General features: G+C 39.4%; 1 protein-coding gene across 1 annotated transcript in view; it reads left to right on the forward strand.

Annotated features, from left to right (window-relative positions):
* The window catches only part of nsmfb (NMDA receptor synaptonuclear signaling and neuronal migration factor b), a 43,607-nt gene extending 18,480 nt beyond the window's left edge, over window positions 1-25,127 (forward strand). The window contains exons 5-16 of the mRNA XM_067521921.1: window positions 285-290; window positions 2,396-2,464; window positions 7,817-7,869; window positions 8,915-9,004; window positions 9,478-9,605; window positions 9,726-9,809; window positions 10,335-10,368; window positions 10,510-10,580; window positions 12,537-12,616; window positions 13,028-13,130; window positions 18,604-18,679; window positions 20,706-25,127. Of these exons, the coding sequence (XP_067378022.1) occupies window positions 285-290; window positions 2,396-2,464; window positions 7,817-7,869; window positions 8,915-9,004; window positions 9,478-9,605; window positions 9,726-9,809; window positions 10,335-10,368; window positions 10,510-10,580; window positions 12,537-12,616; window positions 13,028-13,130; window positions 18,604-18,679; window positions 20,706-20,803 (892 nt within the window). The 3' untranslated portion in view covers window positions 20,804-25,127. The remainder of the gene's footprint in view (window positions 1-284; window positions 291-2,395; window positions 2,465-7,816; window positions 7,870-8,914; window positions 9,005-9,477; window positions 9,606-9,725; window positions 9,810-10,334; window positions 10,369-10,509; window positions 10,581-12,536; window positions 12,617-13,027; window positions 13,131-18,603; window positions 18,680-20,705) is intronic.
* Window positions 25,128-26,128: the final 1,001 nt, after the last annotated feature.

Below are 26,128 nucleotides of genomic sequence, written 5' to 3' on the forward strand. Positions count from 1 at the left end.
AGTTTGTTGTAGTTTGATTACTTTGATAGACGGGCTTTCATATGAACTGATGAGTTATTTGCACCAGATCACATTATCCGCATCTGTCCTCACTTCTTTTCACTGATATTTAGAGTCAGGTTCTTGTTGTTTCCTTTAGACACAAGTGAGAACAGCAACATACAGTGAAGCAGTCTTTGAAATGTGCACAGGGTATTTTGCTACTGTTGCTCACTTCTTTCATTTTTTTTTTTTGTCTTCTGGCTTTCCTCCCTGTGCGGCGGCTTTCCAAACCATGACTGTAGAATATCGTGAGTACATCTCTTCAAACGTCCTTGTTGCTTTTTCTTTTTCCTATTTTCTTGTCAGTTAGGCAACATGTCTCAAACCCTTTTCCTCATGTGGTTTGTGCTATTTAGTCTGCTGTGTCTGAGTCTCCGTGTTCAGTGGACTGGATGTTTGATTTATTTTATATAGCATGCAGAGGAGGTTGTGTGCAGTAGGAATGAAAAGAATTTGAATAAGTAATATTAAATTCAAAAATTGCACTGGAATCTATCACACATCAAAATTTTACATTTCATAAAATATGGCAGTATTGAAGTACCTATAGGAGTAGCAACAGTTGTCGACTTAAATTGTTACCTCATTTTACACAACACAATGCACCATTGACAACTTTACACAGTTCACGTGCCTAAATCAATCAGCTTTTTCAACTCATCATAAAAGCATATGTCTTGACATATCTAGCACCAGCGCTACATTTAATATTATACCAGAGAAAGATGCAATTAGATAAAGGTTTGCTTATTTTCAAATCCAGGTCCAATTTAAATAATTTCAACTTTCAAGAGATGCACCATAATTATTATAGTTTTAACATGAATTACACTGATTATTCCTACTTATATATACTTATGTTCATCTTCAAGTAAGAAGTGCCAATCATTTCAGCTGAAGAGGTAGAAAATGTACCGTATAGTTTGTGCAGAGAGAGAGCGACCACTCTGTTTTTTTGTGATCATCACTTGCATTTTGCTGTTAGCGGCAGCTATATCCGTAAAGCCGACAATAGTTTAAACAGCTACAGAAACCAGCAGCGTCATTACTTAAGGGTCATTTATAACTATAATCAGTGCAGTAACCACTGTGGCCTACTGCCACTAACTGTGTAGTAGTGTTAATGAATGTGAGGCCAGTTTTGAAAATCATTAATTTCATTACATTCTGAATAAAATAATTACTCACCTTAATATAGACTAAATGTGAATCAGTTTAGCTGAATAGATCATTCTATCTGATTCTTTTCATGTACTGTAATGGGATATAAAGCTCCAAATGTGCTCAGAGCCTAATTTACAGAAAACAGACTAATTAAAAGCTACATCGCAGATGGTCGGCAAAAATCACACTTACATATTTTATTCCAATTGATCAGCCCTAGCACTAAGTTAGTATATAAGGAAATACAAATTTGTTGTTGTTTCCAGTTGCCAGTTAGAGAGCCTGTGTTTGGCGGGAAGTCTGCTGGAATATAGTATCTGAGCTTTCAGAATTTCTGCTGATGACAGATGGAAGGAGTGACAGAGGGCTGCTTCCATCATTTTTAGTGAGAGGTAACAGAAACAGAGAGTCCATGAGATAGAAAAATATTGCAAAAGTATTGCACTGGAAGAGCTATGATGGCTTCTGCCTAATAAGTGCTATACAAACTCCAGTGACTTCAGCTTTTTTTTTTTTGCTCTCAGCTCATCAGAAGTGTCTGTCAGTCAAAGCCAGACTGCAGGAAAGGATCGCTCTTCTGGCATAGATGTCACAGATGATTTTTCATAATGTCTGACATTCTGTCAAAGCCATTACTGTCCCCTTTAGGAAAGGCACATCCACACTGATCAGTTGATACACTGGCAGAATAACAAAGAATAAACATCAAGACAGAAAAACCCAAAAACAATTGTTTAAAACTAATTTAGTTCATTTATATTAAAAGATATCAGTCCACATTGAGTTGGCTAAGACAATGTAGTGAACTCACTTTGGATAGTAATCAGTAACCCATCTCCCCATCTTGCATTGAAATCCTCCTGTGTGTCTGTGAGTGTTCTACAATGTCCTCTGCATCTGGTGGATAACGTGTACCTGTGCTGCTAACTTAGCAAAGTGAATCAAACCCCTCACTATTCTGAACCCGTTTACTGTTGCTCCATCCCAGGATAACCCGAACCCAACTAGACCCAAAGGGATTACATTAGGCTAAGGTTTGAGGCATTTAAGTCAGGCTGAGTTCCAGGCCAATGGATGTTTGAGTTAAATCAGATGAGCTTTGTAAAAGTTATTAATCCCTTGGGTTAGTTTGGGTTCAGACAAACCTTATTTCCCCACAAAACCACGTAATGCTTTGACATCCCGGCAGGGCTTTCCGAGGCATTGCTGAGAGAAAGAGGCGGAAAAGAGAGCAGGAGGCAGCCACCATGATGGAGAGGTACCATGTCCTTCCTGTCCTGTCCTGTGTGGTGCAAAACTATCCTTGTTACACTTGCCCAGTGTTACACAACAAAGAAACACTCTTCTGGTCAAATCATCAATCTCATGTTTTTAAACCTTATTTCTGTACGTACTATGAAATTTCAAATACTGACATAAGCTCCAGGCCTTTTTCAACTGTATACTTTGTGGGGAAAATCCCTGTTACTACTGTCAGCGAAACTCAAAACCCTGAGGACAAATGTTTGAAACGGAAACATTCCTTCAACTTATAAATTAGAAGCTTGTACTGTAAATTGAAACATCTGCAAGAAATACAGAAATTGATTGGTGGTGATAATTCAATAAATTTGGGTTGTAGAAATGAGATTAATGTTGAATTTGCTATGTGTACTACAGGGTGGGTAATTCCACACTTCCAATGTCTTTTTTTACCTAGACTTTATAAGCAACGAGCCATAATTTGTTTTTGCTGACTTTCATATTTCTTGTGTCATCGGTCAACGTTGTTGTGATATGGTTGTCCAGCTCACGATTCACTACAGCCAGCTTGAGAACTTTAGCATTATTAGCTCCTGTATGAAATTCAAACAGCGGAAGAGTTTGCAAGAAGCTTCAAACCATCTCTCCCAATGCAGTTTGCTACTTTTTAAGAATCTTGTCTTTTTATTTTAAGATTTATTAAGACTATAGACTACTGTGTTCAGGGTTTGAATTGTATGTGATGTGATGTCTGTATGGACTTATATCAGAGATGAGGCCGATGGGGGTGGTGTCATCTGCGATCTTCAACAGGACTTTGACAGACTGGTGACAAGATGTGCAGCGGGCCTGCAGGTTTCCCATCTCTCGCTGTGATGGTGAGAGGTGTGATGGGCGGAGGACACTGAGGTGTGAAGCTGTGTGGGTGATCCAGGTGTTGCAGTGGAGGGGTGGGGCGGTTGCCGGCTGTTGACAGAGTGGGGGGGGGGGGGCTCTAGGCTTGTAGTTGGTGATTGCCTTCAGCACTTTCCAGACAAAAGGCAGACTTATTGGCTGAGAATTCTCTCACCATGCACTGATGTTGCTCTGCTCACCTCCCAAATCTGTACTTAGCCTCACTGTACCTTGGTTTATCGTTTTTATAACTCACCCTGGTGTGTGACGGAATGACACTGTCCTCACAGAAGTTAATGTAGGATGTCACAGTGTCCGAGAGTTTTAATTTCTTTAGACCATTACAGTTGCATCAGCCCCTATTGATATGAAAACAGATTCCACCCTCTCTGTTTTCCCGGGAAGCTGTGAAGTTGGAATTCACTTAGCTGTAGAGCAGAGTTCGGTATAAGATCCCTCAGCCACATTTCCGTGAAGCACAAAACACAGGGCGTAGAAAAGTTTCTGTTTTTGTTCATCAGCAGGGTCAGCGCATCCATTCTATAGCAAAGTGCACAGAGACGCACAACCACATCTGAACATTTAACTCTTCTGCTGGGCCTCACTTTGTTATGCACCACCTTGATCAAAACAGCAAGTCTGTGGTAGAAAACCAGAAAAGTCAAAATACTTGTTACCATCTGTGCACAGGTCCATTTTAGTGCAATGGCAGGTGATGACATGTCTGTAGTGATGGACCTGCTCCGGCCCATTCATTTCCTGCTGTTCCAACATTGCACCATGTTCACCAAGTAAAGAAAAAAATTAAAATTTAAAAGGTGGCACAACCAGATGAAATGACAGCAAGCACCAGCACTGGAGACGTTAAATTTGGTGCAGAGACTGGATGACAAGTCTCACTGTTTTCTAATATAAGTGGGAGCTCGGCCATCGTAATGGACATCGCCAAGTCCTCCTGATCGACTACGACCACATACCGGTAGCCATTTACTGTGACTTTACACAGCAAACAAAGCTCTTCTTCTGTCCTCATCTGCTGTTAGGGCCAACACAAATCTTCTAACAGTATCCTGTGGTGTGTGTGTGTGTGTTTCTGTATGTGTCGTGAATCCTGGAGGCTGTTGGTGGCAGGTTTTATTGGGGTTCTTCACTGAACAGTGACATGTTTAAAAAAAAAAAAAGACTGTCAATACAAGGCAGTAGGTCAATGCTTTGTTTCCAGCACTTAAAGTGAATGAATCGATCAATATTAGGCAATAGGCACAACATCCACCAGCAAAGAAAGAAACGCTATTTGCCGTCTAAGAATGTGTGTGTGTGTTGTTGTGTTTGTGTCTGTGTGCTATTGTATAGAGAACAATTCTTTAAAAAAAAAAAAAAAAAATCTCAGTTTTATAAATCGAATTGTGCTCGTTTGATTTAGCAAGACATTTTTTTTTTGCAAAGCGTTTCGAAAGGTCACAGGCAAGCAGTTGAATTAAGGTCGTTGCAGACTCACGTTTTCGTGCCCACACGCAGACATGAATTTGACTTGCCGCACAGAGGTAAGTGATTTTTAAAGCTTTTGTCCGTCAGCATGAAAATAGCGGCTGTGAAATGCTGGCTGACGGATGGATCCCCCTCTCCTCTGAGTCATCTCTCTATTTCCAGCTCTGCCTTCACAAACTCTTGCAGTCAACACTGACATGTCAACAGTGTTGTTTGGGATCCCTTGAAACTGCACTATTGGTTCAAAATAGCTTTAGACAAAAAAAAGAAAACACAAAATAAATGATTTCAATTTACTGACTTTTTTAATTAAATCATGTGGCACGAACAGCAACACTATGGGGAAAGCTAAAAATGACAGCAGCTCATTAAGAATAGGGCGACTGTGGCGCAGGAAGGTAGAGCGGTTGTCCACCAATCTCACAGTTGTTGGTTCAATCCCCGGCTCCTCCAGTCACATGTCGAAGTGTCCTTGAGCAAGACACTGAACCCCAACTTAGTTGCTCCCGGTGCTGCATAGCAGCTCCCCCATCGGTGTATGAATGTGTGTGATTGTGAGTGTGAATGGGTAAATAAGAAGCAGTGTAAAGCGCTTTGAGTGCCAATAGGTAGAAAAGCGCTATATAAGTGCAGACCATTTACCATTTAAGAATAATGATCTGTGGACTTTTGGACTAGTCTAGAACCTTATCAGTTTCTTACCAGTGCATTTTTTGATTAACCCCAAAGCTTAAAATTTCTGTACACAACTACTCATGTTTAATTGAAATCACAGCTACTTTACAGAAATCTGAGAAAAACACTACATCCACTGTTATGTTTTAACATTTTTGTAAAAATGAATTAGCCTTAAGCATCTGTATGAGACCCAATTCAGATATACTTTCATTGATTTTTAAATCCTGTCTCTGCTAAATTCTCTGCACTGTGAGCATCCAGGTTCATGCTAAAGAGAGAATTGACCTTTTCTCTTTTTGGGAGAAATGGGAGGTAAATTAAATTGGTATAGCTAACCTCAAAATCCCAATTATTTTATTCCTACCCTCTCATGATTCTCTGAACTATTGAAACAGGGCTGCCTGTTAGAGAGGTGACTATTGAAATTTCACCCCATTTTCCACCAGTTTCACATAAGTTTTTTTTTTTTTTTGCTCTAAATGCTCAAAAACTAAACTGTGCCCACAGCAGTTTCAGTTGTGTTAGGCAGGAAATAAAGATGGTCTTGTTTAGTAAAAAGTCACGGGCCTTAATGTCACGCCACACACCTGAACACACCTGATTCAGATAATCAGCAGTGGGTAGGGCAGAAATACTGCAGGGCTGTGGCCCTCAAGGAGATTTGCTTTCCCCTCCTCTGGTCTTAATGTGGCAATCTTGTGTTTACCACAGCTGCTATAACTGCTACGTCCCCCTACTGTGTTGTTTTTTTACAGAACAGTCTCGGCTGTTTGGATAAAATTATTATTAATTTGTTAAAAGTCAATGAATAACAAGCTGCTGATGGAGGAGAATTGTGCAGTGTACGGGTTCACAGACTGGCAAAAGTAAAAGAAGAGCAACCGGGAGGAGCCCAGCCTTTAAATCCTTTGCTTGTAGGAAATAACCAATACACTCTCACTCACACTGAGAGCCCAATCACAACAACTCACCTGTAGCTCATTTCCATTCCAATTACTAGTTCAGATTTAGTGATGGGAGATGCCTAATATTGAGTCTCAATCAATCCTGTCAAATAAACCCTGATGGGATTACGAAATTCTCGTCTCTCGCCTGAAAATAAACATACAAACTAATAAATAAATGGAATCACAGGCTCATGAGTGTCCTCTCATAAAAGTGTACCGATCTTGATATTTAGGCTGTAAAAGCTGTTGGGTTCCCTTTAACCAACTAATTTAACAACAGTAGTTTTGCAGAATCTCTTTGTTTCACAGCTTCACTGACACAAATTTAATTAGGTGTGAGGCCAACTACACTGCATCATCGCTGACAAGCCTTGAGAAAAAAAAAATACAATGAGTTTTTGGCCGCACGTTGCTTTTTGCTTCTTCTTGCTCTTTGTCCTTGAATCTTTTCTGCAGTGGTACAAATCATGGATCATGCAATGCATTTGGTGAATATTAATGCACATTCAGGTTATGCAGTGCCACGCAGGCACTGTGGAAAGATGAAGAGGAATGAGTCCAAATGCATCATTTAAATCACTACATTGTTTTTATTCTTTGCTCCAGTGACTTGGTACCAAAAATAACCTTAAAATAAACCTTATGATAAATCTTATTTGAAGGCTAACCTACATAGCTAAACTCTACATCACTACAGTACATCATTAGGGACTGGATGTCATCACTACATGCCTCTCAAACCACTTTAATATGAAGCACCATTTGTGTACTTTTATGTAAGTCATGTATTTTTTGAACTGAAGTATCATAATAGACTGAATCAAAACATTTTAATGAACTCACATTGTTAAAGTTTCTTGGCAATTTGAGAAACTAAACTTAAAGTTCATTCTCACACTCTCATACGGCGGCTGAGAGCTCACAGCACTGCATCGTTACATTGATAACACATGCGCAGGTTTAAGAAACACGCTGCAAAAGCCACAGCACTGATCTCTCAGGGCCACCGTACACTCAGCTACAGGAGAAAACATTCTCTGACAAATTTTCTCAAAAGGATAAAAACCCCAAAAAAAGTTTCTAGATGCTGCTGAAACTCATGAAACTCTTTTTTTTTTTTACCGACAGCATTACATTTTCAGCATCATTGAGGAGTTTCCTAACCATCCGGTTGAAAACATTTGAACCTGCTGCAAAACAATAATTGTTTTACCAGTTTACTTTAAAGAAAAACTGTTATAGAGGAACTGAACATGTGAAATACTCTGAATGTTCGATACATCCTTTAATTCTCAAGCCCTGTCCCTTATTCTTGTCATTTCTTGTCTGCTTCTCTTCTCTTTTCTTCCCTAAAATGGAAGAAATTTCCGCAAACACCTTAGAATGGTGGGCAGCCGCAGGATGAAGGCTCAGAGTAAGTCTTTCAGAGTTTTTGCATGTGTGTGTGTGTGTGTGTGTGTGCTGATATAAGTACAGTATATATTTTCATTCATTCCTGCTCTACAATGTTTGCCATCATAATATTGGAGTTGGATTTACAAGAATATATTTTTGATTTATGCAGGGAATGATAGTACGGTGCATTGCAGTAAATTTACAATACGTTGCTGTGACTGTGCAGCATGTTTTCTTTAGAAAAAGAACGGAGTCATTTTTATTAAATGAATAAGTCACAGGTGCTGAACTGAGTGCACTAAAAACTTGTGCGATCCTTTAAGCACTGCATGTGTTTCTTTGGCTTTATCTGACACCTCTGATTTGATTTGGAGAAAAATGCCTGTAGAAATTTCTCAGTGCAATAAAAATACAAATCTGTAATTTATTATTTGAACCATTTTATGCCGAAATTTAAAATTTGCCTATTTGTAGGAGATGCAATTAAGATGGTCAGTGAAAAAACTGAGGCTTTCAGTGAATTTAGCAAATCAGAGGTTATGAGATTGACTTGTAGCTGTGATGTTGTCAGTAGTCGTTGCTACAATCACATTCGAATCCCACAAATTACTGACTGTAAGACATATAAACGTCGTCCACCATGATAAACAGTGGTCTGGCTGATTAGTAAAGTCCTATGCTACAATTGATGCTGTACATCATATTATTAAAAGTACAGTGAAAGATGATGTCAGTTCTGTGTAAGACTTTCTGTCATAATGTTTGAAGATGAATTTTTAAAATAAAAATGCCAAATAACAGCTGGCTCCAGATTTTTAATTGTAAAAATGTGTTTCTCAGGTTTTCGACTGGTGTCATTGCTCTGGTTTTCTTGAAATATGATCAGCGATTTGAGTGGCTGAAAATATTTGATTGCAATAAAAATTTTGAAAAGAAAATCAATACAAGTAATACCGAATGACCACCGTCTATTTTCGTGACACCCATTGATTTCGAGAGATATTATTATCCATTGCAGTTTGATTGTGTGTCTGAGTGACTGTCTTACCCCCTCACTTCATCAGCCTTCGCCGACCGCCGAGCTAAGAGCTTCAGTCGCTCATGGAGTGACCCCACCCCGGTCAAGCCTGACTCACTGCACGACTCCAGAGACAGTGAGTCAATAAGCTCTCAGTCACACGCATCAACATAAACACACATGGGTGTATGCGCATACTACACATTATACACGTGTGCATTTTGTACAGAAGTATTCAGTCAGTATTTTTGTGTGTGTTTTTTTTTTTAAATGTGTCTGTGTGTACTACTTTGGGTGCTTGGCTGTTACTGTCCATGCACACAGTCATGTTAATTTGCCATTCGTTGTCTGTCTTCCTTTTGCTTTGTGTTTGCTTTCTGCATCTGCCTGGGTCTTTGAATCCGAGTGTCCTTGTGTCATTTTGCGTCACCTGCCGTCTCATTTTAACTCCTGTGTTCTTCTCCTTTGTGCTGTAGGAATAAAATACCAGGTGTGATGCTTTAAATGGAGCACGCACCCCTCTAATCTTGTTTGTGTGTTATCCTTTCATCTTGCTCTTTGTTCCTGTGTGTGTGTGTGTGTGTGTGTGTGTGTGTGTGTGTGAGCCAGGTGGCGAGATTCAGACCTCCTCAGGGACACTAGATGAAGGGCTGGATGAGGATGCTGAGTGGGAGGATGAGAGGGATGTGGAGAGAGCGGCCTGTGAAGGAGAGGACTTTATCCCCCCGAAAATCATGGTGAGGACCCCTTGCTAAACTTTCAAACTGAAAACATATCCACAGTATGTCCATCGTGTTTTCCGAACATATGCAGTCAGAGGTATTTCACTTTCGGTTCACACGTCCGATTTCCCACAGCTCATATCCTCCAAGGTCCCGAAGGCTGAATATGTTCCCAACATTATCCGCAGGGATGATCCCTCCATCATCCCTATTCTTTATGTGAGTAGCAGACACTGTCACACCACCATGGTACTTACGTTGATGACTCTGTGGGCAGTATTCATTTTTTCATTAGTGATTCATTCACGTGTTAAAAATAAACAAAATGCAATATTTTTAGATGGATGAAAGCTTAGGACTTAGGCTTAGGACTTGTGTTTGCTTGCACATCATGTTAAAACAAGACAAATAAAAATGACACCTACTGACTGTCAGCATGTTTGTGTTGTTTGTCTTAATAACCATATTTATTTTTCAAAATAGTTTAACCCTTAAAATGTTAACCCTTCCAGTAATTTAGAGTTTGAAAAGCGCACATTTGGAAATGTTTTAAGCAAAAGATACAATAAATAAAAAGAAGACATGGTAACAATTGTGAAATATTTCTTGTCAGTCTTGTGCGACTGGCTGTGACTGGGACAGAGTAGAATCATTTACAATAACTTAAAAAAAAAAACTCTTAAATCAACTGCTGCTCAGTCAGAGTAATTCTCTGTAATTATTATTTTTTTTTTTCATTTAAAGGACCATGAACATGCAACATTTGATGACATCCTTGGTGAGTACTGGAATGGAGAGATGGATTCTACGTGTGTGTGTGTGTGTGTGTGTGTGTGTGTACAGCCAATTTATTTGTATCACCACTATGGCTGAGTAGGAAAAGTGACACCTCTCCTCCTCTTCTCCCTGTCTCACTCAGAGGAGATAGAGAAGAAGCTGACCGCTTACAGGAAAGGTTGTAAAATCTGGAACATGCTTATTTTTTGCCAGGTAAGTGACAGCCCCATGTCAAATATGAGAAATATTGTGAAATTATTTGCGTTAAATTAATGTGTAGGTCAAGCTAGTACTTTGTATAATTCAGTGACTCGTTTAGTTTTAAATTATTTGTGACAAATACTGGCCACCGGCACGTCAAATAAGCAAAATCCACCTCATACACGTGTTACTGTTGTTTCACAGCAGTAGTGATTGTGTTCTCCTGTTTGTGAAGGAACATACTATCAAGCTGTGGGCAAAATGCTTATTTTGTCCAGGTTTCCTGGAAACCTACCTATTAAATACTAGGCTATTTCCAGGACATTACAAATTTTGAATTTTATTATTAGGGAATTTTGGAAAGTTTGAAGTAAAGGAAATGTTATAATTAATACGTGGGCAATCTGTCACAGTTTGCTCAAAATTAAAATCAAGCTTTTGAAAAAGGGCCTTCTAAAAATGAAGATTTTGAATAGAAAATACAAAAGGGGTTAAATGCAGACTTTTAATGTCTATAATTATTTTACACATCATTGCGAGTAACTAGTTTCACTACAGACCAACTACCTTTTGTTAGGCTGCTTTGGGGAATCGATATGTTAATGCCCTTTACTGCAAATAATGTTGCATGTATGAACAAAACTGTCTTTAAAAAATTATGTTTTGCACTTTTGCTAAAATTCTGAAACTTTGAACATGTGCTGTATGCACATCTTGCTGCTGTGTGACGGCCATAGACATTTAATAAGGTCAAAGCAAAAGAGCTTCAACACGGTTTCCAGTGTTGGAAAGTTAGCTGACATGCATGTTGGGCCCTGATTTAACTCACCTCCTGTCAGCTCAGCCACAGTTTATCGATAACTCCTACACATATCAAAGCAGGCTGACAGCTTCCTATGAGACAGAGCCACCAGTTCTGGGCTGAAAGTAAAGGTCTGTTTTTAATAACTTTACTTACCGATGTGATTCTCATTCTACTCGCTTGTACTTTCTCTTCTCCTGATAGATATGTGTATCACGAACTTGTTGACACCATCAAAGTCAGCTCTCAAACTTGGTTTCCTGTTTTGTCCCCTAGTTCTAGATGTGAATCAAGTACTTGTTTTGCTCTCCTCCACAATCACAAACAACCAATAGCTGATCTTTCTCCTTAACAACCAGAAAAAACTGGCTGCACTAAGAGTGGAAGGGGTCACACAATTCAGGGATCGGTTCATATCAGGGTTTTGGGGTCTCTGTATTCTGTCTTGTCCACCTGATTTTTTACAAGGCTTAGTAACAGCTGCACTCAACACTCATCCATGCCAACTAAGCTTCACTGGGTTATTGGTGCACCATAAAGGCTTTTCCCCCCCAGTAGCTCTAGATTATTTTCTGCTCATGCCTTAACCTATTTTAAGGGGACCAAGCAAGACATTCAGTACAAACTGATTTTTAATTGTATTTATTTTTTATTGGAATCGTTCTACTCCTGTTCTGCACATTGGCAGCAGCAGCAGCATGACTGAAACCAGCATCCAACGAAAATCAGGAGCAAAAACTGTAAATAAACACTATCATGTGAGGGCCCCCTAGTGAGACAACGGTGCCCTAGCCAACCTAGTACATGCTGGTCCCATCAGCATGCTGTCCTCATTTGCAGTCCTATTGAATAATGTAACATGCTGCCTGAATGAAATATGTTAAGCATAATCAATATGTAATATTACATTTAGGTTTAATATTGTTAAGCACACAACGCTGAAATTGGTTGAATAGGCCCGACAAAGGATTCTAGTAACTGCGGTTAGACATTTTAATGGGTTTTAAGTTAATGGACCCACTATTTCTCCTCAAATGTTTGTCGGTACCTGGAGGAACATTTGATGAATGAATGAACTGAACATTTTAAGATAAAATGAATTTTTTAATTCAACACCATTTTAAAGGAATGAGGTAATCTAAAGTAACATAAACGCCTTTCCCCAGGGAGGTCCGGGACATCTGTACCTGCTGAAGAATAAAGTCGCAACCTTTGCCAAGGTGGAGAAGGAAGATGACATGATCCAGTAAGACTTGCTTCATTTTTGTAGTGGCATAAAAGTTTGTCAGTGAGCAACCACGTGCTGAGAGAGGAGAAATAATGAAATCATATTAGCCACCGGTTCACTATCATGCATAAGAAGGTACTGATGACTAGTTTCTGTCCACACCCTATAAACCATTCTGGGTACCAAGTACCCCACGGCAATTAGGAACTAACATGATGATTAACTCCTTTTGCCCTTACATTCACACAATGGCCAAACATCATCAATCATAAAGTCTTAAACTTCCTGTCATGCAGTTGCTTATTCCTGTTCCCATCAAATCCCAGTCCAGTTCTGACCTTAACCTCATATTAAGTCATTTGTCTGATTTACTCTGCAGCTCTCACCCATTGTGTTGTGGATTTTCTCAACCCTCTCCTGTTTGACTAGGTTCTGGCGCCGTCTCAGTCGGCTGATGAGTAAGCTGAACCCAAATCCCAACCTCATCCACATCATGGGCTGCTATGTGTTGGGGAGTGCTAATGGAGAAAAGGTAGTTGTCTTAGAATCTGAGTCATGATATGCCCCAGGAGCAAATCCCACCCCCACACTCCCACAGTCAGTGCTAATTTTTATTTAAAAAGTCTGCAAGCTTATGCAGCCTGCTTACTCGTGATCTCGAATAGTCCCTCACCTGCTCAAAGCCATATGTGGTCTATCGCATGGTGGTGGTAAATCATTTCGACAATCTGTTGGCCTTTTCTCATGATATTGCAGAGCCTTGCGATGTCTAAACTAAGAGCATTTCTTGCAAATGCCTGGTAAAATAATGAAAGAGGAAGCATTTTTTTGCGCATGCAAAAGATAAAATAGTGTATAGGAAAGCAAAAAAAATATGGGTTAAAATATAAATCATGGAGGCAAGTGTATGAATTATGACCTTACTAGCAGCTTCTGCTGCCTCGCTGCAGCTCCGGTGCTGATGCGAGGGTGCCACACAGCACAGGAAGGGGGGAGGTCAGTGAAGAAGACGATATGCACACACAGCACTTTGGAATGACAGGATGATAGACTGTTACTCACAATTACACACATTCACTCACATTCTCAAACCTCCCCCAATACCCCTGTCAGCCCACAGAGACTGATACACACTCACAGCACATGCGCATGAACATGCCGACGCATACAAGATATTCCTCCTTACTTCTGCAGCACCTGAACCACAGTACTTATCGTTGCTTACCGTGTACCGCGTGACCTTTAGGCATCAAAACACAGTGTTTGGATGCGGCATGATGCTGGGAGAGCAACCGAGAGAGGAAACAATAAACCATTTAATGGTTCCCTGGGGAATTAATGAACAATACAAACAGGACAATGCTCTGAGAAGCCTGGTAACATTTCTAATGCACAAATAGCTATAACGCGTAATTCACCAAAGAAAATGTGCTTAGTTGGAGATGAGAGCTCGTACAAATGCGTAAAATTACAGCAAAGTGTGATACAGTACACTGTGTGCAGAGGTGGTAGAAGTACACAAACTCAATACTCAAGTAAATGCGCAAGCATTGCCCTAAAATCCACTACAAACACCACTTCCGATCTTTTACTCACGTAAAAGTACTAAGCAGATTATCTATTTACATTTTGTAAGTACAAAATTAAAGTTCTTCACAAGAAATTTTGTATTTTAAACAATACAGATTATGTTAAATATAGTAAAACATGTAAAGTATTTAAAAAATAAGGATCAATCCTAAAGGTTGATAAAGGTGGTCAGGTGGTTAACCCACATAATAAATTACTAGTGCATAATGTTTGTATAAAACATTTTTATATTGAAAAAATCAGGTGATATTATTGTCGTCGTCATCGTAGGGAAAAGATCAGGCAATATGGGAGTGTTATAAAACAGGGGAGACACCAGCTGTCCTTAAATCATAACTGTGTATTTTGTGTAACTATCACATGATGACGATGAGCTGCCTGCTTGCATATGAATCCGGTTCCATAGCGATAGTCCTACAGATCAAGGCCACTCTGAAGTGAATATGTACATACAGAAAGTCCTTTGATCGAATTCCCTCCGTTATAACAACCTGTCTCACTAGTACATTGTGACATTTGGCATCTTTCCCACAGTGACTCGGTACAAGTCACACGAGGAGGCAGGTGAACAGGGAAGGTGCTTATTCACTGCCTTTAGCAATTTTCCTCCGGCTGCATCTTGTGGGCACTCGTGCAAACTCAGCGGTGGAGCAACTATTAATAGACTGAGCTACCTTTACATGATGGTCCATTCCACCTAGCACCTCAGCGTTGCTGTCTGCCATGCGTCTGCAAAAATCTCACCCAATATAAGGCACAAAATCTACCACAGATTTTTAGTTCTCTTTAATGTAAAGCGAGGCAAGTGTGTGGAAAAAATATAAAGGAGGTTCAACTTTTTGATATTACACAACAAAGTCAACATAACATCATCTAGCAAGGCGCTGCGTCGGCAAACCTTAGTTCTCCAAATGCATACATTCCTGCTGTAACACAGCTTTTTAACACAATAGGGCTTTGCGACATTGCAGACGTAGTGTTGTTTTATGCATGAGAGCCTGAAATACGATGGGGAAGGCGCAGTAGAGTGATGGAAGCCAAAATATGGCAGAAAACGTTGAACAGAGCCTGGTGCCAGGGGCATACAGTAAGACTTTTGATGTACAGTACCAGTCAATCCTGGTGAACTTTAACTGCAGCCCATGGATCAAATATTACCGATTTTTCCTGTCAAGCTGACTACTGCCATCATTTATCTTATTACTTTTTAAATTGGCCAAGGTTTTAAGGTCATTTGGCTTCAGACTTCAGCACTGAATGGTAAATGTTCTGCACTTATATAGCGCTTTTCTAGCTATTGGCACTCAAAGCGCTTTACACTGCTTCTCATTCACCCATTCACACTCACAATCACACACCGGAGCTGCTATGCAGCTGGCCAACACTCACCGGGAGCAACTAAGTTGGGGTTCAGTGTCTTCCTCAAGGCCCCTTGTGCCTATGAATGGCAAGCATGCTGCTGGAAAGATGGCCCATGGACACAGGAAAATTAAAAACGTGTATCACATATAGTATTTTTATCTACAGTACATCAGGTTTCTCTGTTACTCAGATTAGCACCACAGGAGTTTTACTGCATTAGCATTTGCTGTGCTGACCCCATCCTTGAACCCATGGTCTATTGACAAGCTGCCACTGTAAAACAAATGTCAGAGGTTGCAGTAGCAGGACACGAAGCCTCTGACAGGTTGTGGCACCTCACCGCCCCTTTGCGTTCAGTACTATCATTATCAACACACCGTAATCAGTGCTATAATGTGGTGTTATCCTCTAATGGCATATAATGTAAAAGTTATTTTAGAAAAATTACAGAAATTGCATTTTAGGATAATGAAAAGAAATTTGTTTTCTCGTCACTGTCAACCGACAGAACATATTTCATCCTGTCAAAGGATGTCAAATGGACCAAAGAATGTTCTGCCAGTATTTATCAGGCTTCTCTTCATGTTCTTTGGCACAGTTTCATTTTTACAGTTTTGTGAGAAACTATTTTCTTCTTGTACGCCATCTGTACAGTTTGACTTCTTTAGTCAAAGTGTTTAGTTAGTAATTTCCACTTCCAGTCATTGTGTTACACTTGGTTACAAAATGGTGATCAGTCATGGTCAGCCCATAGCTGTGGTGTGGTAAGTCACCTACTGTCATAATTGTCATGAGACGGACTCGGAAAATTAGTATATAGTATATTTAAAGTTGACCAAGTCTATAAGAGGGTTGGGATGGATGGATGGACCTAAACCTAACCACATAGGGTGTATAAGTATCACATAATGACCTAGTATGTGGAGGAGGTGATACCTATTGGTCTATTGCTCTGATCTGATAACAGCGGTTGAGTGACATCATGTGCAAATGTACAATTAATGTTGCAACATTTGTCACAGTGTGTAATCAGGGGAGAGAGTTATGTTTTTAAAACGTGCAAAGTCGGTGACTGCTGAGCACAGATATCCACTATGCTGTAACCTATTTCTGCAGCTGACATCTATCAAATCCAACTAAGGCTGCTCCGAAGCAGCCAAGAGAAGCTGTATCCATGTCCCAACCCCGTCTTTGGTGATGCGAGTATTAATCCTCTTTAGACTCATGATTTATGTCAGGTCAGCTTGCTGCACCTTTTTAGGCGACATCCTTTGAACACTGTCACCACTGAAATGGGACACCGGCGTGTTTATTTGCGGCTAACTAGGTTACTCAGAGCAGCCGGTTTACATGGATAATGGCGTGAACGTGTTTACTGATCTGCATGTATGTAATTAGCAGTAACCGGGTTACTACAGTCCATGTAATCGAATGTCTCTACTTCTGACTACTTTTGGAAGCGTGGTTTGCAGATTTGTAGTACCGGGAGGCAGTTTATTGATTTTATTTTCCAGTTAGTGTGAGTCTTTGTCGGAGCCATTACACTCATGGTTGACTGACAAAGACAGGAAGGCAAAGTGGACCTTTTTTCCACAGGGCAAACTGATTTAGTGATTTACTCTTCTCTTGTATTAGCCACTGCTTTCGTTTAAGTTTTAGTTGGACCTTCAGACACTCCACTCTGCTACTGTCTCTGCCTGCAGTAATGTGTCCTGTTCATGTGCCTGGACATTGTAGAAACATCTAAATATATCTATATATATAGTCCAGGAGAAATGCATCTGGGAAAGTCAGGATTCATCTAACACCTATCTCCTGTTGTGGGAACGTTTTTCTTATTCACATGACAGTCTAGAAAATCAGCTACTGAAAAAAGCCTATTGTCAAAGGGTTACTTACAACAAGCGTGTGTTAAGGCCGAATTTCATCAGTTCTTCCACAAAATTTCATAGCAGTCCATTTCAAGTGGCATAAAGACATCTCAGTCTGAAGCGAAGTGGCAGACCAACACTGCCATCTGTAGGGCGATACCAGGCATTATTTGCTACATTTATGTAATAAAATACTGAAACTCACTGTAATAACACATTGTAAGCATCTTCGCATTGAAGTGTTAATTGGTTTGGACTTATAAGGCGCTTTTCTACCTTAATGGTATTCAAAGTCCTTCACACCACTTCTGATTCACCTATTCGTGCTCACAATCACACACACACACACTCTCACAAAATGATGGGGGAGCTGCTATGCAGCTTGACTCCACTCACTAGGAGCAACTAACTTATGCTTTAGTGTCTTGCTGAAGGTTGCTGACTTCGTATGTAACAGGAGGAAAATGGTGGATGACTGCTCGACCTCTTGAGCCACAGTCACCCAATGTTTACATCTACTGGATCATTTATTACAAATATGTTTTTTTCACATGGGAGAGAAGTTTTTCTTCTTTTCTCTATCATCAAATTTCAAATTACTGCTGTGTTACAGCACTCATTTGGCAGCTGGTAACAAATATTTTTAATAAGCCACAGTGGTTGCACACTGTTTTTTTAATTAATGAAAGTATCAAACAGACATCTGTGGAATGACTAAAAGCTTTTACGCCAACAAATCCGTGTGGATCAAGCCAGCGATACGATGCCTTTCACGTAGTGACACAGGAAGAGCTTTTAGCCCAAGATCCCACTGCCCTTTTTAAAAATGATGCTCCCACTTAAACTCAGTTAAAACAACCTCCGCGTTCAAAGGCAGGTACAGTGAGTTTTGGTTGCTTTCCCCTCCACTACTCCACTGTATGTGGCTCTTCTCTACAAGGCCTTCACCTCACTATTGATCCAATCTGACAGATGCATCTACTAGACCGAACACATACAGTACATACTGTAGCTACTCCAGGGTACATCAACCTTTTCACATGCAACCCAGAGCAGCAACAGCAACAGCAGGTGGAGGAGGAGGAGCAGGAGGTGGAGGCCCTGTAGCACAATGACATTTTGATAAAGCTTTCTCTCTCTCTCTCCCTCTTTAATTCTTTCTGCTTCCCTTTCTCACTGCAGCTGATTCAGACTCTTAAGAAGCTGATGAGACCTACATCAGTGGAATTCAAGTCCCCACTAGAACTGTCGGCACAGGGTGAGTACTACACACACACACACACACACACACACACACCGCCAATAGTTATAAACTCACACATGCTATATTATTAGTTTTCTAATGTTTAGCTTGTTCTACTAGGGCCCTAAAAGAATTGCATGCACCACAACATGCATACACAGTGCTACACCTGCTCAATAGGAGTAGTGGGCATGAATTTGTGCCAGTAAGTCGGTGTTAGAAAGCACATTAGCAGTGGGAGCAAACAGACAGGTGTGACCTCTGCTAAGCTTCAAACATCTGTCATTTTCCTGACATCCACTGACACAGTTTTTGCTCATTTGCTTAGACACTTCCGTCCACTCTGCAGTCCCATTTTTAAAGCCGTTAACACACAGGCCGAAACTGAAGCTCACTGCAGAAAATGACCGGTTTTGTTTGCAAAGTGTTTCTGCCAACTATTACAGATTTCTAGTCTCTGATAGTCTGGGAGCAGCACACACCTGACGACTAAATTGAGGGCAACACACTTAACTATTGGTCAGGAACAACTGGATGTCCTGGAGATAGACACGGCCCAAATGCTGCGAGAACGAAATATGTTCACCTGTTCTTGTGCTAAAACGTGGCTGCAAGCGGGAACATTGACTCTTTAACCTAACAACTTGTAAAGCGAAGGCGAAGACAATGTTGACTGTAGAGCCTAACTTTCAGGTAAAGCTTTAGTTACTTTAGGTCTTCTTCAGGAATCTTAGACATCATCAGTCACTGATACCAATAGTAAGTATCAAACGTTAAAAAAAAAAAAGCTTTGGTTGCAACTGGGTCTTAAGACTAAAGACAAGATTTTTTTATAGCACACACTTTTCTCTGCCAGTCATCCTAAGCAAATCCCATTCTTAATTGCCCGTACAGTCATTAAGTGTTTGCCAGCGTATAGTCACATAGATCAGATGCGGGGGTGGAGCCAGCTTCAAAATCTGATTGGCCAGGTCCAAACCAGGTCCATCCCCCTGCCAGATTCGCAAGGTGGTAGGTTCCTGTTGTAGAATTAAGAAAATCTCTCATTATAAAAAGATTAAATATTATTATAATGTACATTTAAGGTATTTCATATATTTTGTTACATTAAAATTTTGTAGCAATTCCAACAGATTGGATTACTTCTCACCAACTGTTCATTATTATTTGTTTATGACTATTTGTAGTTTAGTAGATAAGTTACATATTTGACATTTCTGAAACTGAACAAACACACTGTTGGCCTAAAAAATTATTTTCCAAATGTGTCACCCTATTTTGAGCATTAGCCTCAGTGTGGCCACCCCAGTAAAAAAAACTTTTTAGATCCACCCCTGATCTGAAGGTGTTAAATTAGCATTTATTTAAAATGACTTGTGGTCATATTGGGGAATCACTACATGTCAGAAGCCAGACAAGATGTTTGAGTCACATGATTGAGCTGTGATATTATAATTTGTATTTTTTGTATTTTAATGTATTAATACACAAATGTTTCCACAACTCCACAACCTTAATCTGCTCTAATTAGCTAAAGCTTCCCAGTTCCACAATGGGGAATTTGCTGTGCAGCCAATTAACCAAAGGAGTCAGCCTCACACCTCCCAGCAGCCCCTGCATCCTCGGTGTTTTTATCCATTTCAATCTTTATTCTCAGTGAAATGCTGCATATTAATTCAAAGATCGGAAAGGAGATCAAAATGAGATTTCTGACCTACCGTTACTGTAGGTAACTGAAAAAGAATTCAGGTCTCTTAACTTTATGTTCATTTTTCTGTGTTAACATTTTATTTTTAAATTGAATTGAAATTCTCAGCAATGTACATACTATAAATGTGTTAATCAATTAAAAAATATTTTACATAAGTATTCAGACCCTGAGATTACTTTATTGTTTTATTGCATAATCACTCAACATTATGTGGTTATTATAAGATATTAAATCTAATTTACGTTGTTATGGCAGAAATATTACCCTGTTATTACCAAACAGAAAAGTGAAGTGATGCCCTCGTTTCCTCTTTTTTGCCTTTCGCTGCAGGGAAAGAGATGATTGAGATGTACTTTGACTTCCGTCTATTCCGTCTGTGGAAAAGCCGTCAGCACTCGAAGCTGCTGGACTACGACGACCTCTTGTGATGTCACCCATCGCCATCTGGCTTTTTGATTGTTGATCTCAGCTCACCTACTGTTGTACGGTGACAGGGCGTTCGGGTGAAAGAGCCGCCCCCCCCCCCTCTCCCAGAGGCACCTTGGCCAGCTCTACGGTGGAGCTGGAGCAGCAGAAGTAGAGTCTTCTTTCCTTCCTGAAGCGGCAGGGTGGCCCTGTAGATTCAGCCAGTGGTGTGCTTCTTCTGCATTATTCATTTTCACTTTCTGACTGTCTCTCTGAGAAGAGGGAAAGAGAGGGACACAAAAAAGAAGAAGATGAAATGATGGACCCTTCATCGTAAACGCTTCAGACGACACTAACTAGAGTTAGTTTAGAGGCGATGTTACATAGAAGAGTAGTAAGAAAAACAGGAAGAATTCCTCCCATCTGAGTTTCGAGGATGACAGATTTCTTTTTGCCTTTATCCAACTTTTCAGATGGAGGCTTGTAGGATGGGATTTTCTTTGTCAAGTGTGGAAGTTGTTTTCCAAGGGAATTAGAGTTCTTTGTACTCTTATGACAAATTAGGTGTCTATTTAACACAGCTTTTTGTAAAACCTTCAATCAGCGTATCAGTATTTCCTACAGACTGTTGTATTAACTCAGGTTATACTCTTTGTTTGATACTAAGAATTGTTCCCACTGTTCAGTCCATGGCCTTTATTCTCCACGCTGAGCCATGCACAGTGGAATGTCAGGGATGCTACATCTGAACTTGTGTGTGAAGGGTGGAGGTTTTCTGCATTCTCTTAGTCCTTCTAGTCAATTGTAGCTGAACAGACAGATGAGTCCGTGCATGTTTCATTGCAGTAGTGCATTACATTTGACTCTGCTAAGCACTAACACTGTGTTGTGGTTCACGGGTGCTGATCCATACTCACAAATAGCAGAATCTGTTTTAGGACAAATACATACCGAGAATTGGCTGTATATACTGTACTGTACATTCAATTTGATTTGCTCACATGGTTTGGAGTAAATCGCTTGTTTAAGACTTAGCTTGAATCTCTTAAAGTAGCAATGGAGTGGTAGAGGTGATGCTTTATTTTATTTCCACTATCCTCGCCACCAAATTGTTGTTTTTGTGGTAACACTACACACTTTAAACAGTTCTCTAGAAAAGCAGTTTGATCAAAATCACAATATGTTTTTTTGAATGTATTTTCAAACACCAGGACAATTTAGATGAACTTGCAATAGACATATGATGTACACGAATGAGCCGAGCCAGAGCAGCAAAGGCTGGAATATCTGGACTTTTAATTCTTAGTGTGGGTCAGACCCCAAAAACACTAGATCCTACATTTATTAGAATGTGAGCTTTTATTCTAATCTGTCTTTCCTCATTCAGTCATTCAATCAAATTCCAGACTACAAAAGGTGATTTTAGTGAAATCGGCTTGTTTTCTTATTAATCTAGTTCGTAGTCCCCACACTTCACTCCACCTTCAGAATATTTTCTTCCCTCTAGCTGAAACACTCTGACAGCTAAAAGTAGAGATAATATAAATAAAATAGAAAGGCAGATGGAAGTGTAAGAATTGTTAAATATACCCAAATTAGAAGCATGTTAAAAATTGTTGAAGTCAGATTTTATTGGAAAATAATGAAGATGAGTGCTGTTTTAAAGCCACCACATTTCAAACAGTGGTATATTTATAATAGGTGGTATTAACATGGCTCAATCTCAAGCTTTTAGCACTGGATAAATCTACGTGTGCATTTTGTATAGGCTGGCACTTCTTTGTAGAGAGCCAGTGTCATCATAGAGATGGCAAAGAATGAGGGAAACTCACTGAAAGTGAAATACTTGTATTCTTCAATAGCTTGGTTGCATGATCAAGATTAGAATGTGGATTTAGGTTTAAGTTAAGGATAGACTCAGAGTGACAGAGTATGTGAGATTTACCAATATTTTCGATCTAACTGATCAAGTCCGTTCATGTGGGGGAATGAGTCGTTCACTGCTAAATGTGCATTAACGTTGTGTGTTTTTGAGGCGCTGACACATCTTGGCGAATTCATTTGAGAGCCTCGTTGGATCTAAATGGGACTTTGGGGCATTTGAATTACCTCCTATTACCAGTAAAACATTTTAGAAATAATATAATACATGTTTGTTACTGTCCTGGGTGCACTGTTTTATTGTGTAGCTGCTTTTTTAAAAAAGGGGATTAAGGCTGCTTTCAAAGAAAAGGTTAAACCATTCTAACCGACTTGTGTTCTAGATTTTAATGTTTGTTGTTTGTTTAATGTTAATAATTTATGTCTAAGATTGCATACACATTACACATGCATACTGCTGTTAACTGAATATAGTGCAACAAAGTAGCATGTATCACTAGATCATCAGGGCAACACAAAACCTCTGTCGGGTTAAAATACAAACATTAGCCAAAAGATGCAGTAGTTTAGTAGATAGGAAGCTGCTCTTGGTTTGTGCCATGTATTTATCCAGCACATCATAAATGATCTGATGTTATGTTTTATTCTTTTTCAGTAAGAAACTCTCGCTGCTACTATTTACATTGGTGGGTTTGCTGTTGATGCAAGCTTAAAGCTATATTTCCACTTTTACCTGTTGTGTCTATGAGCATGCACACGGCGCATTTTCCCGGCAATATTCCATCAGTGCAAAAGACATATCCAATTCACAACTTTGCTGTTTTCAGTGTCTTTTCATAAATACTAAGTAATTATTTAGAGTGGCATCGCCTTTTGCTGTTTTTTTTTTCAGTAGTAGTTAGTTGCTTTTAGGGGAAACTTCAATACTTCCCGTGCTAATTCTTCCCATGATTCACCTTCCACTGCTCAAAGGACATATTCCCCTCGATTTCTTAACTTAAGGGAAGAACTGGTTTCTTGATTTTGTACTGATGGAATTAGTGCAGTGGCAGAAATTCCTACAGAAAACCTTTCTCTAACCTTTTGGAAATAATGCAGGTGTTGTTGTTGCTCTTGTTTGTTCACAGGATTTGTGAATATTGATTGTGTATTGTTAAAATCGTGAAAAAAACAAAACATTTTCATTTTCCATGTGCAATCCTGCACAGAGATGTACATGTGTTAAACCTCATATCATCTCTGTTTTGAATTGAATCTCATGGCCTTTGCTGTCTCGTTTTCTGAATTACTGTAGCTCTGCTCAAAGATGGGCTGTGACCTTTTGTAATTGTTGTTCATTCACCAGTTTTCTAAAGGTTGAAATGTATTTGTTTAAATATCAACTATTCTCCAAATAATCTTTCTGTAGCAATATACCTTATAAGAACATTTCTGTATGATAGCGAGGAAGAAAGTCTTATGGTACTGTAATAATGTGCGATGCCTCTGGATTTATTAACTCCTGCTCTACTACGGACAATAGACAGAAGTTTAGAGTTAGACTTTTCAGAAAACAAAGAAAACAAGCCTTAAATGTGACACTGGAAATCCATTCATGCCATTAAGTTTGCCAGAACAAGGCAGAAGTCAGATTCAGATAGCAACCAGCCTCAGGCACATAAGAGCTCAGATGTCAAGAGAATCCTTAATAATGTCTTGTATTCAGATAAATAGTACAAACCTATTTTGCTGCAGTTTATCAAGCAAATAACCCAGAGTTTGACTTGTGCTGGCTCTCTGAAGCACCCACTCCCATTTGCTGAGTACATAATTACAAGAGATCAAGAGATAAAAGTCTCTACGCCTCCTTTCTCCTGTTTCCAAATTAAACTGTGTGTCACCACTGACAAAAGAATACATTTGCCCCCGGTTCACATTATTGCTCAGCATTGTTATGTCCTCCCCATTGATCTTGCCAGTTTCTGAGAAGCCTGTCAGGGCCCAGTTGGGAGCCTGATTGAATTTGATGAGGAGGATGGCTTGAAGCTGCTTTATATGTCCTGACACCTCCAGTTGGGCTGTGGAAAATAATGTGTTTATTTCCTGTCTGTATTACTTTACATCCAAGTGTATGTCGACTAATTGAGCATTACATTTTGAAATAGTGGTTAGTGTTATGTGGATGATAATCATGTGTTTGAACCTTATGTCTTCATAAAGAAATTTAGCATATTATAGAAGGTATAACATAATATATTGTAACTGGTAATTTTGATGCTAGTGAAAATAATATATCTGGGTAGCTTTCATGAGCTTTGAGGTTCTTCCTCAGAATAAACTTTATGAATAAACTTTAATCCAAGGTGGCAACTTATATTGTAATTGAATTATTAGCAGAGGGATGAGTCATTGAATAATGTTGCAGAGAACCTATAAGAAAAACATGTTTTTAAAGTTTTTCACCAATAAACCTTGGTTCTAGACTGATTGTTTCATTGATTGAGTGATTTCATTAAGTATAAACCTAAGCTATACATAATAAGTGGGTTCATATAGATGACAACAGCACAGAATAATTTATGACTAACGTAGAAAATGCTAAAGGTACAAGACATAGTTTAATCAAAATCACAGCAACTGGCTTTGCCCATTAGATGTCACGATTCCATCATTTGATTCAGGCCTTTTATTGTTTATTGCTGCCCATTCTTTATTTGAGTTGTGCTGTGTGCCTTGCCTGTCAGTCAAAACTGTTGCTAAGCAACACGGTAAATGGGAGAGGGGGCAGGACCCCTCACAGCAACTTTTATGTTAAACTATTTAAGAAAATTTAACGTGAAAAAGGAGGCAAAGCTTTAAGTGTCAAGAAAAATATGTCATAAGAACAAATAAGACAAGCATATAACGCTCACGTTCATCAACAATAAATTTAACCCTACATGTGATTTGCTGAAAGTTTGAATGGTCTCTCTAGGTGAGGTTGCCCAACTAGTTAAAGCTGAAAGAGGACAAAGCTGAAGCTTCTTTTAAAAAGTATAACAGAGATTAAAAAGCTGATAGAAGAACACATCCTTAATAAGCTAAATGTTTTAAAGTTTGAACTGTGTTTCCAGCTGAAAGTAGGCTGAAGTACATAAGTGCCAAAAAAACGCTGAAAGTCCTAGTAACTGGGTCTTGACCTCCCCTCCCCTATTTTACCCTGTTGCTTAGCAACCAGTTTGATTGACAGGCCAGGCACAGCACATGTTGAACATTGAAACACCACATCAAATGAGGAATAGGCAGCAATCAATAAAAGACCGAAGTAAAAATGATGAAATTGCAAATTTAAAACCTTGTGATAGGTCAAAATGTAAAAAAAAAATCATGAATTCTGTCAGTGGGATTAATTATCATCCCATGTGTCTCTCAACCAGTCGGTCATTTATCTCAGCAGCTCGCTCTCACACACATACACACACACACACACACACACACAGGTTGATCTG

The sequence above is a fragment of the Channa argus genome, chromosome 11, assembly GCF_033026475.1.
Source record: "Channa argus isolate prfri chromosome 11, Channa argus male v1.0, whole genome shotgun sequence".
Taxonomy (NCBI): domain Eukaryota; kingdom Metazoa; phylum Chordata; class Actinopteri; order Anabantiformes; family Channidae; genus Channa; species Channa argus.